Source organism: Salmo trutta, chromosome 33, assembly GCF_901001165.1.
Source record: "Salmo trutta chromosome 33, fSalTru1.1, whole genome shotgun sequence".
Classification (NCBI taxonomy): domain Eukaryota; kingdom Metazoa; phylum Chordata; class Actinopteri; order Salmoniformes; family Salmonidae; genus Salmo; species Salmo trutta.
In genome coordinates this window covers 21,927,824-21,939,202 of record NC_042989.1, presented here as the reverse complement: position 1 = coordinate 21,939,202, position 11,379 = coordinate 21,927,824, and the positions used below count along the sequence as shown (strand labels likewise).

Genomic DNA, 11,379 nt, shown 5'->3' with positions numbered 1-11,379 from the left:
GAGTAAGACTTTAAATGTGATAGGAAATAATCTGACAGGAAAGTGTGATTATTGCCAGGAAACAGAGACAGTGGAGCATGTATTGATACAGTAGCTTGTGGGTGCTTTATATGCACCACAGTCAGTTATGATTGCATGTCAACTTGTATTTACTAAATAATTATTAATATATGTCTACTGTATGATAGCAAGCAAACTAATGTTTGCCTGCCTAGCTACTTCTGAAGAAGGCAAATGTTTTATTTGGACAATTTCCAAAAGCTCACCAAACTAAAACATAATTACTTTTAGGAGACGTGTTTGTACATTAGTATTGGTTTTTACTTGCACTTGTATTTTCACTCCAAATTGACATTGAGGTTTTAAGTTTTGGCGGACTTTTCTTAGCAGATGTACAATCATCGCGAATTGAATTTCAGGCCCCGAAGTGACACTCGCAAACTCCATTAAAAACAAAGGCTGAGGGCCTTACGTTGCAAACTTCCCTTGCTTGGCTAATCATTTGGATCGACGACAAATATGACCGCGGGGATTCCCCCAAAGGCATAGGGCTGTCTACTTTGAGTTTGAAACGCAGCCATTGGGCTGTGTACTTTGAGTTTGAAACGCAGCCATAGGCTCAAATATGTTGTTATATTTTTTTTTAATAGAAACAGGGCTGAGTTAGGATTTAGTTTCTCACTCTCTCTGGCCCACACTCCAGTACATTAGGTGGCGGTAATGCACCATAATGTTGGATGCCAACAGCCGATAAACCCCAACGAAGAAGAAAAATAACATTGTGTGGGTCTTAATATTTTGAACCCACTCTAGCCAATCAGAGCAGAGCAAGTAGAAAGGCTATTGCCGTTTAAAAGATGAGCGGAAAAATATTTCAGGGAACGTAGTCTGCAAGCAATGTAGCTAGCTACGGCAATTCAGATGATATAAAAACAAGAGAATAGCTAAGTATTCAGGTAAATGCTAGAATTAGATTTAGGCATACGGTAATATACATTAGTTATGGTTAGCTAGCTATGAGAATTGTTGTTTAGCTGATGTTAGATGATATCGGACGTGGGCTAGCCACACGAGAATGATAGCGCCTAGCTGGGTCTGGATAATTGGCAGTGACTCGGCGGTTGCTTTTTGGCGACCTAGCTAGTTGCAGGTTACATGTAGAATGATTTGGTATGTCAAGTTAGCTAGATTGTTTTGAATGAGAAGGGCATACGCAAAGAATTGTTGGCAATTTAAAAGGAAGGGGACGTGAGCTACGATAACTAAGTTAGCTGTTATGCTGACGCGTTATATTCAAGAGGGATAATAATAACTAAGCATAGACTTGCAAGTTGGTACAGTATGTGTTGAAAGTTTAAGAAGGCACAGTGAAAGTAATTTGTAAAGTGAAAGATGAAGGTAATGGAAAGAAATGTGATGCGTCTGGCTATTGTGCAACACCTTCGTACTGCTTATGGGATAAAGACTAAGAATTGGAATAAAAACAAAGCACGCACCAGCTGCAAATTGACACCTAACAACAAGGTAACTAAGTCTATTTTTGTTTAGCTTACAACCTAGATAAACATAACGCATAACGTTACTCTTAGACATAATTGTCAAACTTTGGTTGTAAAACAGTGCCTGAATGAGTCAGTTGGTGGGCTAAGTAGCTAACGTTAGCTAGCTAAAATTCATTGTTTGCAAACTGAGAAACACTGTTACGGAAGTGGTTTGTTTACGTAACAGATTTGTGTAATTTAGGCAGCAGGTTAGGAAAATGGATGGGTTAGCGTAAGCGAAAGTCGCTTCGTAACGAAGTGGCGTGAAAAGAGTCCTTTTGAGAACCATTCTGGCTGACTAGCTAATTTGCATTCAGTCTGAGCACTTTTGTTAGCCTGTCATTGTAATTCACGTTCATTGTTGGATTAGTCTGTCCGTCTGAATTGTGTTGGGGGTTCATAACTATCTAGTTAAGTGCGTCAAGATGGCCACCATTCTTCCTGTACCCCAGAAGGCAAAGATAACTGAACTAAATGACTACAGCCCCATAGCACTCACTTCTGTCATCATGAAGTGCATTGAGAGACTAGTCAAGGATCATATCACCTCCACCTTACTGGCCACCCTAGACCCAGTTCAGTTTGCATACTGCCCCAACAGGTCCGCAGACGATGCAATCTCCATCACACTGCCTTATCCCATCTGGACAAGAGGAATACCTATGTAAGAATGCTGTTCATTGACTAGAGCTCAGCATTCAACACCATAGTAAACTCCAAAAGCATTATCAAGCTGGAGGTCCTGGGTCTCAACCCCGCCCTGTGCAATTGGGTCCTGAACTTTCTGAAGGGCTAGGTGGTGAAGGTAGGAAACATCTCTACACTGACCCTCAACACTGGGGCCCAACAAGGGTGCGTGCTCAGCCGCCTCCTGTTCACCCACAACTGCGTGGCCATGCACGCCTACAAACTCAATGATCAGGTTTGCAGACGACACAACAGTAGTGGGCTTGATTACCAACAATGAAGAGACAGCCTACAGGGAGGAAGTGAGGGCATTCGGAGTGTGGTTTTTGGAAAACAACCTCTCACTCAACGTCAACAAAACAAAGGAGATGATCGTGGACTTGAGGAAACAGCAGAGGGAGCACCCCGCTATCCACATCGAAGGGACAGCAGTGGAGAAGGTGGAAAGCTTCAAGTACATCTGTGTACACGTCACAGACAAACTGAAATGGTCCACCCACACAGTGTGGTGAAGAAGGCGCAACAGCGCCTCTTCAACCTCAGGAGGCTGAAGAAATGTGGCTTTTCACCCAAAACCCTGACATACTTTTACAGATGCACAATTGAGAGCATCCTGTCAGGCTGTATCACAGCCTGGTACGGCAACTGCACCACCCTCAACCGCAAGGCTCTCCAGAGGGTGGTGTGGTCTGCACAACGCATCACTGGCGGCAAACTACCTGCCCTCCATGACACCTACAGCACTCGATGTCACAGGAAGGCCAAAAAGATTAAGGACAACAACCACCCGAGCCACTGCCTGTTCACGCTGCTATCATCCATAAGGCGGGGTCAGTACAGGTACATCAAAGCTGGGACCGAGAAGCTTTTTTCAGTCTCTATCAAGGCCATCAGACTGCTAAACAGCAATCACTAACTCCGAGAGGCTGCTGCCTACATTGAGACCCAATCACTGGCCACTTTAAATTAATCATTAGTGATTTTAAACAATGCCACTTTAAATAATGTCACTTTAATAATGTTTACAGATCTTACATTACTCATATCATATGTATATACTGTATTTTATACCATCTTATTGCATTTTGCATATGCCGCTCATCCATATATTTATATCTACATATTCTCATTCAACCCTTTTACATTTGTGTGTATAATGTAGCCGTTGTGAATTTGTTAGATTACTTGTTAGATATTACTGCTGTCGGAACTAGAAGTACAAGCATTTCGCTACACTCACATTAACATCTGATTACCATGTGCATGTGACTAATAAAATTTGAAGTGAATTGTTGCAAATGATTCAAAAGATTGACAATAGTAGACACATTTGGCATACATAATAGCGCAGTGGACTGTTTAATTGGGCTTGGTGATGAGACTGTAGTACAAGGCACATGCGTGCCTTTGGCAGTTAGCCTAATTTGATTTAAGGCACTTGGTTTGGTCCATTAAACCTGTACTTTCTTTCCATGGGGCAGGGGAAATTTACTGGCAGAAAATGTACCAAGTAAAAGGCACAGGGCTGTCATTATACTGTAGTAGGCTATAGGCTGTTGTTTTTCAAAAGCACAGCTAGGCACCTATTTTCCAGTCTCTCCCTCTAAAATACTTAGCAGAATGTTTGACGCTTGGTAGCCACAACATAGCGCTAGCTTGTATTTGATCAGGTGATGAGTTACAAACTACTTCCTTGGGTAGGGAAATGCCTAACTGTTGTAAAACAGCTTTCAGGACCTTCTGTTAAATGGGGACAAATCTCATGTAAAGACTTGTGCCCTTTCACAGACATTTCTGTGGCGTGAAGTTGGATGGGATACCAAGTCGAAGCTTATTAGTGAGCTTAGGCCTATGTAGGATAATTAAACCAGCTGCCATGGAAAGCCTTCCTTATTGAAATCAAAAATGAACTTGTTTTAACATGTTTTCCAGGTGAAAGTGTTTGGCGTATCGCTGGAGAGCCTTCTGCAGTACAATGTGGAGAATGGGAGCATACCATGGTAAGATAAACACCTGTCTTAGCTAGAACTTCTACTTTCTAACAAAATATTTTGTCGTCCTTCATTTGTGTGTGTTAGGCCTATTCTCTGTCCTTTTTTTTAGGTCTAATGTTTCTCCCATTCCCTTGCTCTCCCAGCTTTCTCATGGATGCATGTGCAAGTCTGCTGGAGCATGTGGATACAGAGGGCTTGTTCAGAAAGTCTGGCTCCATTGTTCGTCTGAAAGCACTCCGGGTGAGTGATGGCTGGAGATTGACCCTGCTGGAGTTGACCTTGCTATGAATAGGAAGGCCCTGGCTGCTGGAGTAGTTAAACACAAGGCCGTATAGTTTTTTAGTTTTTTTCTGTGCAGGTGAAGTTGGATAACGGTGAGAGGTGCCTGTCCACTGCCCTGCCGTGTGATGTGGCTGGCTTGGTCAAGCAGTTCTTTAGGGAGCTGCCGGATCCTGTTATGCCTACAGAGCTGCATAATGCCTTCCTCAAGGCCCAGCAGCTGCCCACAAAGGAGGACAGGACCTATGCCACCCTGCTGCTCTCTTGTGTACTGCCTGACCGGAACATGAGCATTCTACGTTACTTTTTTGGCTTCCTCAACAAAGTCTCTCAAAGGTATGATTTCACAAATTTGTCTCATTAAATAGTATAATTTCACACTGTACAGTTTTGGACTTGGTCAATCATTATTTCTCAATCTGGTCTGGTTTTGCTTTTTCTCTCAGGAGTGGTGTGAATAAGATGGACAGCAGTAACCTGTCTGTGATCCTGGCTCCCAACCTTTTACACGCTGGAGACGGGGCAGACAAGATGAACGCCAGCACAGAGAAACGCCTCAAGCAACAGGCAGCTGTGGTCCACTGCCTTATAGAACACGCTTCAGACTTCGGTAGCAGTTCAAGCCTTGTTGTAGTGTCATCAATCAACTGGTGATTGAAAGTTAAAAGGGGATGTTCATAGCAAACAGTGTCTAAAATGTGTCTCTGTGTGATAGGTGTGGTACCTCAGTTCATCATGGAGAAGATTCCAGCCATGCTGGGCTGTGAGGCAGGTGTTCTGTCCCCTACTCTTGAGCGACTAGAGGACTTGGACTCAAATTCAGGGGCCAAGAGGAGATGCAGGCGCAGTCTAGGAGGTAAGATACCCTGGAAGAACATTGCCCGTAGAATTTGTATTTTTTCCAGCATTGGGTCGTCTTTGAAATTATATTAAACGATCCAATGTTATAGGCTTATTCTTCCTCCTCAGTAAATCTCCATTGCATTTCAAGATATGGAATGGTTTTTACATTGCAGATATGGTCAATGGAGCTCTGAATAAGTTAAAAACAAATAGAACACCCACAAATACTCCCCAGTCAGACAGATATGGTAGGTACCGAGGTTAGGTTTCGCCTCCTGCCGTTGAATGAGAGCATCAATGACCCGTAGTTCTGACGCATTCATTTAATCCAGCCTGCAACAAGGAATCAGCTGCTTGTCTTTCACAGAAATGCAACTCTTAATTAAAATTTGTTTTCAGATATTTTTTTATTTGCGCTTCTGTAGTGAATGAGTAGTAACACTGTCTTGTCATTCTTTTCCCGCTATTACATTAAGGATTTATGCCTGCCCAAATTGTCTTGCCTACTCTGTCTGTGCTTGTTTTTGGCTTTAATTTTCTCAATTGATGCTAATCAAGAATTTTTGCGAATTATTTCAGCTGTTCTGAATATTTTTCTGTGGGAGACTATGACCTAATAGTGTATTCACTCTTGTTATTCCCCCCAGTCTTTTCTTCTGCAACTCCTGTGATAATTACTCCCAGCTCCAAGAGAGAAATTCCTTTGGAATCTGGTCATAGTTATGGATTCTCCAACAAGAAACGGAGATCCATCAAAAAGAACCTTGGTTTAGAATTATTGCCTAATACTCTGTTCGGTGGAAGCTCCACTCCTGGACCAGGTAACTTCACAAAGACTCACAGCCGTATTTAATCAGTTTTTATTTTTTACTAAAAAGTATTCATGTGTGTTGCTCCTGTTTTTCAGGATACCTTGACCCAAGTGCCTCAAAATCACTCGACTCCTCCCATAATGCTTTGGCCTCAGTTGGGAGGTCCAGCGGGCAGTCTGCCAGCTCTGCAAGGAGAAAGAGCAAACGACTGAGTCACCGACATTTTGTCGACAGGTACATGCATCATGTGGTTTATCAAAGGCTATTTCCTGATCCTATGTGGAATTGAAAATGCATCTTGTTCCTGTATTGCTCAAGCAGATGACAACTGTTATGTCTAAGCTGATAACGATCTCAAACACACCAACCTTTTCATGTCACACTTCTCTCTGTTGCATCGGAGGAGAGGCCTTATTAAATGTTTATATTGTATAATATTTATAACTTGACAATGGTTGAAACAGTATGTTCTTGTCTGTTTTTCAGAGTAGAGTCTGGGAAGGCTGGTTGCTTCTCTCCCAAGGTCGCCAAGAAAGAAAATGTTCGCAAGTCCCTGCGCCTTCGCTTCAACCTGGGCAAGAGCAGCAGAGACCCTGTAAGTGCAGATACCCATGTATGAACCTCACACTGATTATCTGCCCCTCAAATGGGAGGAAAAGACTGCTCTCAATCCCAGCCTTGACGATGACACCCCCCCCTTTAGCAAATTGACTAATTGATTTATTCTGATTAATACATCTACATTTATGCATGGGGTGCAATTGTAAGGTACAATTTTGCACAGTAGGACTTATTTCTAATCTTTCTAGGTTTTCTTTTTTGGCTGTTGATTTTATGGCAGTTTGGGCATATGTTTACTTTAAATAATGCATGCTCAGTTAATAAATTGACTGGAACCCATTTTGAGGTTGTGAGCTTCTACTTTAAATCAAACGTTCTTGTTTTCAAGGCGAGAATTCCGTTATTTCTGCATGACTGTTCTGTAACATTTGATGGAATGTTTATACTGATAAACTAGTGAACCAAGATGTTTATATTCTAGGATCTGAAATATTTAATAAGTGAAATCTAACATTTTAAGACTTTAAAAACATTTAATATTAAACAAATATTATAATTACCTAAACTGAACTGTAACTTGGTTTATGCATGGGTCACTTTATAATGCGCATACGGATGTATATTTGCAATTTAATAAAACAATATTGACCAACACTAATTTCATCTGAGTAACTTTTTACCATACACCTGAAGACCCTTACATTATGATGCATCAGATTTTCAAATCAACTTTATTTGTCACATGTGCCGAATACAACAAGTATAGTCTTTACTGTGAAATGCTTACAAGCCCTTAACTCTTCTTGAACTGCACTGTTGGTTAAGAAAATATTTCACATAACTTAACAAGGTTTTAGTGTAAGGCAACATTATATGATTGACTAAAAAGTACAAGGCTCCATCCCAACAATGTAATTTCTTATTCCATGCTGGCGATTCAGAGAGGGTGTTCAGAGTTCATTGGTTGGCGACTTGCCACTCCAGAGAGCACCACCAGTTTTTGCTTCACCAAAGACGCCAAATTTAGCCCTGCTGTTTTGCGAAACAAGAGTGCCTCAAAGGGTAAGTCCCTTTTTTGAAACCTACTAACATTATTTATAATGTACATTCATAATTTGTGTTAAGTGCTAAAGTAATGCATGAAATGGATCAGTGTTTGTTGTCCCTTGTGGGAAGTGATGTCTGCTAATGCCCACTGCTCCACAGGCTCCAAGTTTTACAGTAAGTCAGAGGACAACCTGCTAACCCCCCAGTGTGACGGCAGTGCCCTCCGGACGTCTTGGAGTGGGGAGACCCCTGACAAAGGCCATGTCTTCAGCGGAGGCTCCTTCACCGACACCCCCATTAACATGTGTCTGAAGAACAACTACTACTCCGAGCCTGCCATCGTGATGGCCAAGCCCCCCATGGTGGCCAGCTTCCCCAAGAAGCTGTGCTGTTCCTCCAGAGCAGAGAGCCTCGAGAGTGAGGGCTCATTCAGCCAGACTCTGACCAGGCCCACCCTGCTCAAGATCAAAAGAGCCTTCACTGATTCTGGCAGCGACCTACAGGGAGTACTGAGGGACGACAGTGCCCCCTCTGAAGGGGGCAAGGCAACACAGCCTGAGAACACTCAAACCAATTCAACAGATTCAACTCCTTCTGAATCTTCTACACTCATAGGTGTGTCACCAAACAAAGAGCGTTCTGGCATGCCAACTCCTTGGAGGCATCTGGCTGATGACCAGAACATCACATTTGGTCAGATTGAGTTTGTTCCTCTGTCTCCCTTGTATATAGATAGTGCCCTGTTTGAGGTGGGAGGATGTGGCAGTCTGTCAGAGAAGGCCTGTGACTGGTCGCTGTGTGCTGGTGACAGGTCTGTGGCGGGAGAGGCAGATGTTGTGGCTGAGCAGGTGAACTGCAGCAAGTTGATCGATGCCCTGGACATCCAGAGCCCTGCTCACTTCACACGCAGCATTGCTGCTGGGGTCCAGTCCACTCCATACAGAGCTTCAGGGCTGGAATACTTTCAGGAGCTCAAGACTCCTCTTCCCCCTGTGGGTACAGTGCCTGTAATGGTACATGTTGATGAGGCTGTGGCATCCCCAGAACCCAGTGCCCACCCCCAGAGGCAGGAACAGCAGCCGGTGGAGCTGCCTTCCCCAGGCACCCTGGAGACCTGCAGGCTAAGGGTGGTAGACCACATCCAGCGCTTCAACAAGCTCACCCTGTGTTCACCCAAATCACAGGCCAAAGCAGTCAGGTCCCCCCTCAAGTTCCAGCGTACTCCTGTGCGCCAGTCTATCCGCAGGATCAACTCCTTGCTGCGGGACAGGTGGCCTGTACCGGCTGGTATCACCTCCTCCATCCAGGTAACCGCCATCCCTGTGGGAGAGGCTGTCAGCCTGGAGAGTGGCCTGTCTGCTGGGGCTCAGTGCCAGCCTCACCAGGGCCAGGCAGACGACCAAGGAGGCCCCACACTTGACAAGGTCCGCTCCACAAAAACCCGCCCTCGTCCAGTCCCACCCAAGAAGCCAGCCAGCATCGCCCGCAAACCCAGGAATTACACTCTAAGCGACGTGACCAACAAGGTACAACTGAAGGCCAAAGGTGACACACCTGTTAAAGACCCAGGAGGTGAAGGTGAGAGGTCTGTGGTACAGCAGGTGGCTGAGAAGGATGTGTGTTACTATAGAGGCTCCCCCAGGAACCCCCTCAACGAGGGCAGACTGCTGTCAGCCACCAAGCCCATAGACCTCTAGTCTAGTAGAACTCACCCTTCACTATGCAGGTCTCCCTATCTGGATATATGCTGTCTCATTGTATGGCTTCAAAACATTCCCTAAATTTGTATGTCTTCAGTTGTTTTCAGGGATTTAATTTATTTTACTTCTTAGATGCTGTTCTTTGAGTGCTTGGGGTGACTGATCTGTTGCATTGCCTTAGTAGTTTACTCTGTTGGTAAAATAGTTTTGCACATGCATATCAGTGTAAAAGAATCTGTATTTTTGAAGGTGTTTGTAGTCTGTTAGACTAGTGTTGAAGGCAATTGCTGAACGGTTGGGTGTATGGCTTGAAGTTTTTAGAGTTTAAAGGACAACACCACTTTATAACCAGTTATTATGCTGTTAGTATATGCCCCACCATAAGATCTGATACAAATTTTTGTCTGTCATACTGCACGATTCCTAGTTTTTGTCATTTAAGCTTCTGCATTGCCCTTATCTACAGTATACTACAATTCCCAGGGTGCGTTTCACCTACCAGGATTCAATGCTCCGTCCAGTCGGCAGTTAGCTTTACAAGCTTAATTTTGAGTGCATTTCATATTATAATGCTTGCATGTATATCATGCTGAATATATGTTCATCCCACTGTCACCAATCAACTGCATTACACTTAAATAATAGAATGTAGATGCTAACGAATGCTAAGCATAAGTTACTGTATCTGATGGTTAGCTAGCATTCTAGCTAGCCTGACTGCTACATCCAAAATAGGTTTTTGCAACAATAACAGCTGAGTTTAATTTTAGCTACTGTCTTAACAGTCCACACAACATGTAGGCCTGTTAGAACACATTTATTATGACATTTACAGGCAAATCACTATGGAATCCTAGTCTCTCATTTAAGCCTGTATATTTTGTGCTGACATTAGCAATGCTAGCTAAGTAGCTATCCCTGTTGCATTGGAAGTAGTGTGATCAACAATAGCTGCCAAATACAGCCTTAGCAACCATCCAACAATATTAGGCCAATTGGAACTAATGAGAATATAGGCTATTTGGAGATTCAACTTTGTTGATGGTGGGAGTGGTTTTGCCAAATGGAATCATAGCAATTTGAGCCTTGAACAACAAACACATTGATGTAAACTAGCTATACATATCATTCTATAGGTTTTTGACCGTCTATTTACAGATGTTATTAGACGAAGACAACCGAGCAACATATGATCAGAACTAGATGGGTTATATCGATAGCTGAAAATGATTGTCCATTTATTTTATTAGTAATTTTAGGGCTCCTACTTGAAAACAATTTCTGGTTTTGCGCATCACTAAACAGTCAATATACATGAAATCATAAAGTTACACAAACTGTGTAAGACGTCACTAAATACTTCATAACAACCCAAATGTTAAGTGGCGGAGTTGCCCATTAAGGTTTTATTTTTGCTTTTATTTATTTTTTCATTGTGGTCCTAATTTGGTAAAGGTCTACAAAACTGTTTCCCTACTTCTTTTTATATAATTAAGGGCTATTTTTTTGCTGTTAATTTGCTTTGGATTAAACATGTGAACTGACCAAGACACTTTTGGGGGGAATTTATGAATAAAACTTGTCAAGCAGTATTTATTTAAAGCACCTCTACATTGCAGTCTGACCATTTCAAAACTTGTAATTTTTGTTAAAAAGAAAGATCCAAACATTAAAAAAAAAATGTTTTTCTTAACTTGGGAACAATTCATAATGCTGTCTGCACACAGGCTGTTTAGGACATATTATATAGGGCAGAGTTCCCCAACTGGCGGATTTTAAAAGACTGTAAAAAACAAAAAATAACAGTAAATCCGTTCCAAGTGATTAGTAGTTTTGGAAATCTGTTCCAAAGTATTCCCATGCATAATAGAGAGATGTGATCATGTAAATAATGAAAGAAAGGTTTGACATGATT

At 42.6% G+C, this 11,379-nt stretch overlaps 1 protein-coding gene across 3 annotated transcripts; it reads left to right on the top strand.

The window, feature by feature from the left end:
- Positions 1-791: 791 nt before the first annotated feature.
- On the top strand, positions 792-11,157 carry arhgap11a (Rho GTPase activating protein 11A). 3 transcript variants are annotated; one of them, XM_029730310.1, is made up of 12 exons: positions 792-1,524; positions 4,161-4,228; positions 4,366-4,462; positions 4,581-4,837; positions 4,948-5,111; positions 5,217-5,357; positions 5,518-5,592; positions 5,992-6,165; positions 6,252-6,390; positions 6,643-6,751; positions 7,659-7,779; positions 7,924-11,157. In XM_029730310.1, exons 1-12 carry the CDS (start codon positions 1,393-1,395, stop codon positions 9,459-9,461), a joined length of 3,015 nt encoding a protein of 1,004 aa, XP_029586170.1. In that variant the 5' UTR covers positions 792-1,392; the 3' UTR covers positions 9,462-11,157. The 3 variants fall into 3 exon arrangements, with proteins under 3 accessions (XP_029586170.1, XP_029586171.1, XP_029586172.1); XM_029730311.1 differs by lacking the exon at positions 5,518-5,592 and having other exon boundaries at positions 798-1,524; XM_029730312.1 differs by lacking the exons at positions 7,659-7,779; positions 7,924-11,157 and having other exon boundaries at positions 810-1,524; positions 6,643-7,371.
- The last annotated feature ends 222 nt before the right edge of the window (positions 11,158-11,379 follow it).

Bases quoted from the DNA above. Each gene is read 5' to 3' on its own strand.
- arhgap11a (XM_029730310.1), top strand. From the start codon at position 1,393: ATGAAGGTAATGGAAAGAAATGTGATGCGTCTGGCTATTGTGCAACAC. The intron at 6,391-6,642 runs GTACATGCATCA...TCTGTTTTTCAG, and splicing joins CACCGACATTTTGTCGACAG to AGTAGAGTCTGGGAAGGCTG. The intron at 7,780-7,923 runs GTAAGTCCCTTT...ACTGCTCCACAG, and splicing joins AAACAAGAGTGCCTCAAAGG to GCTCCAAGTTTTACAGTAAG.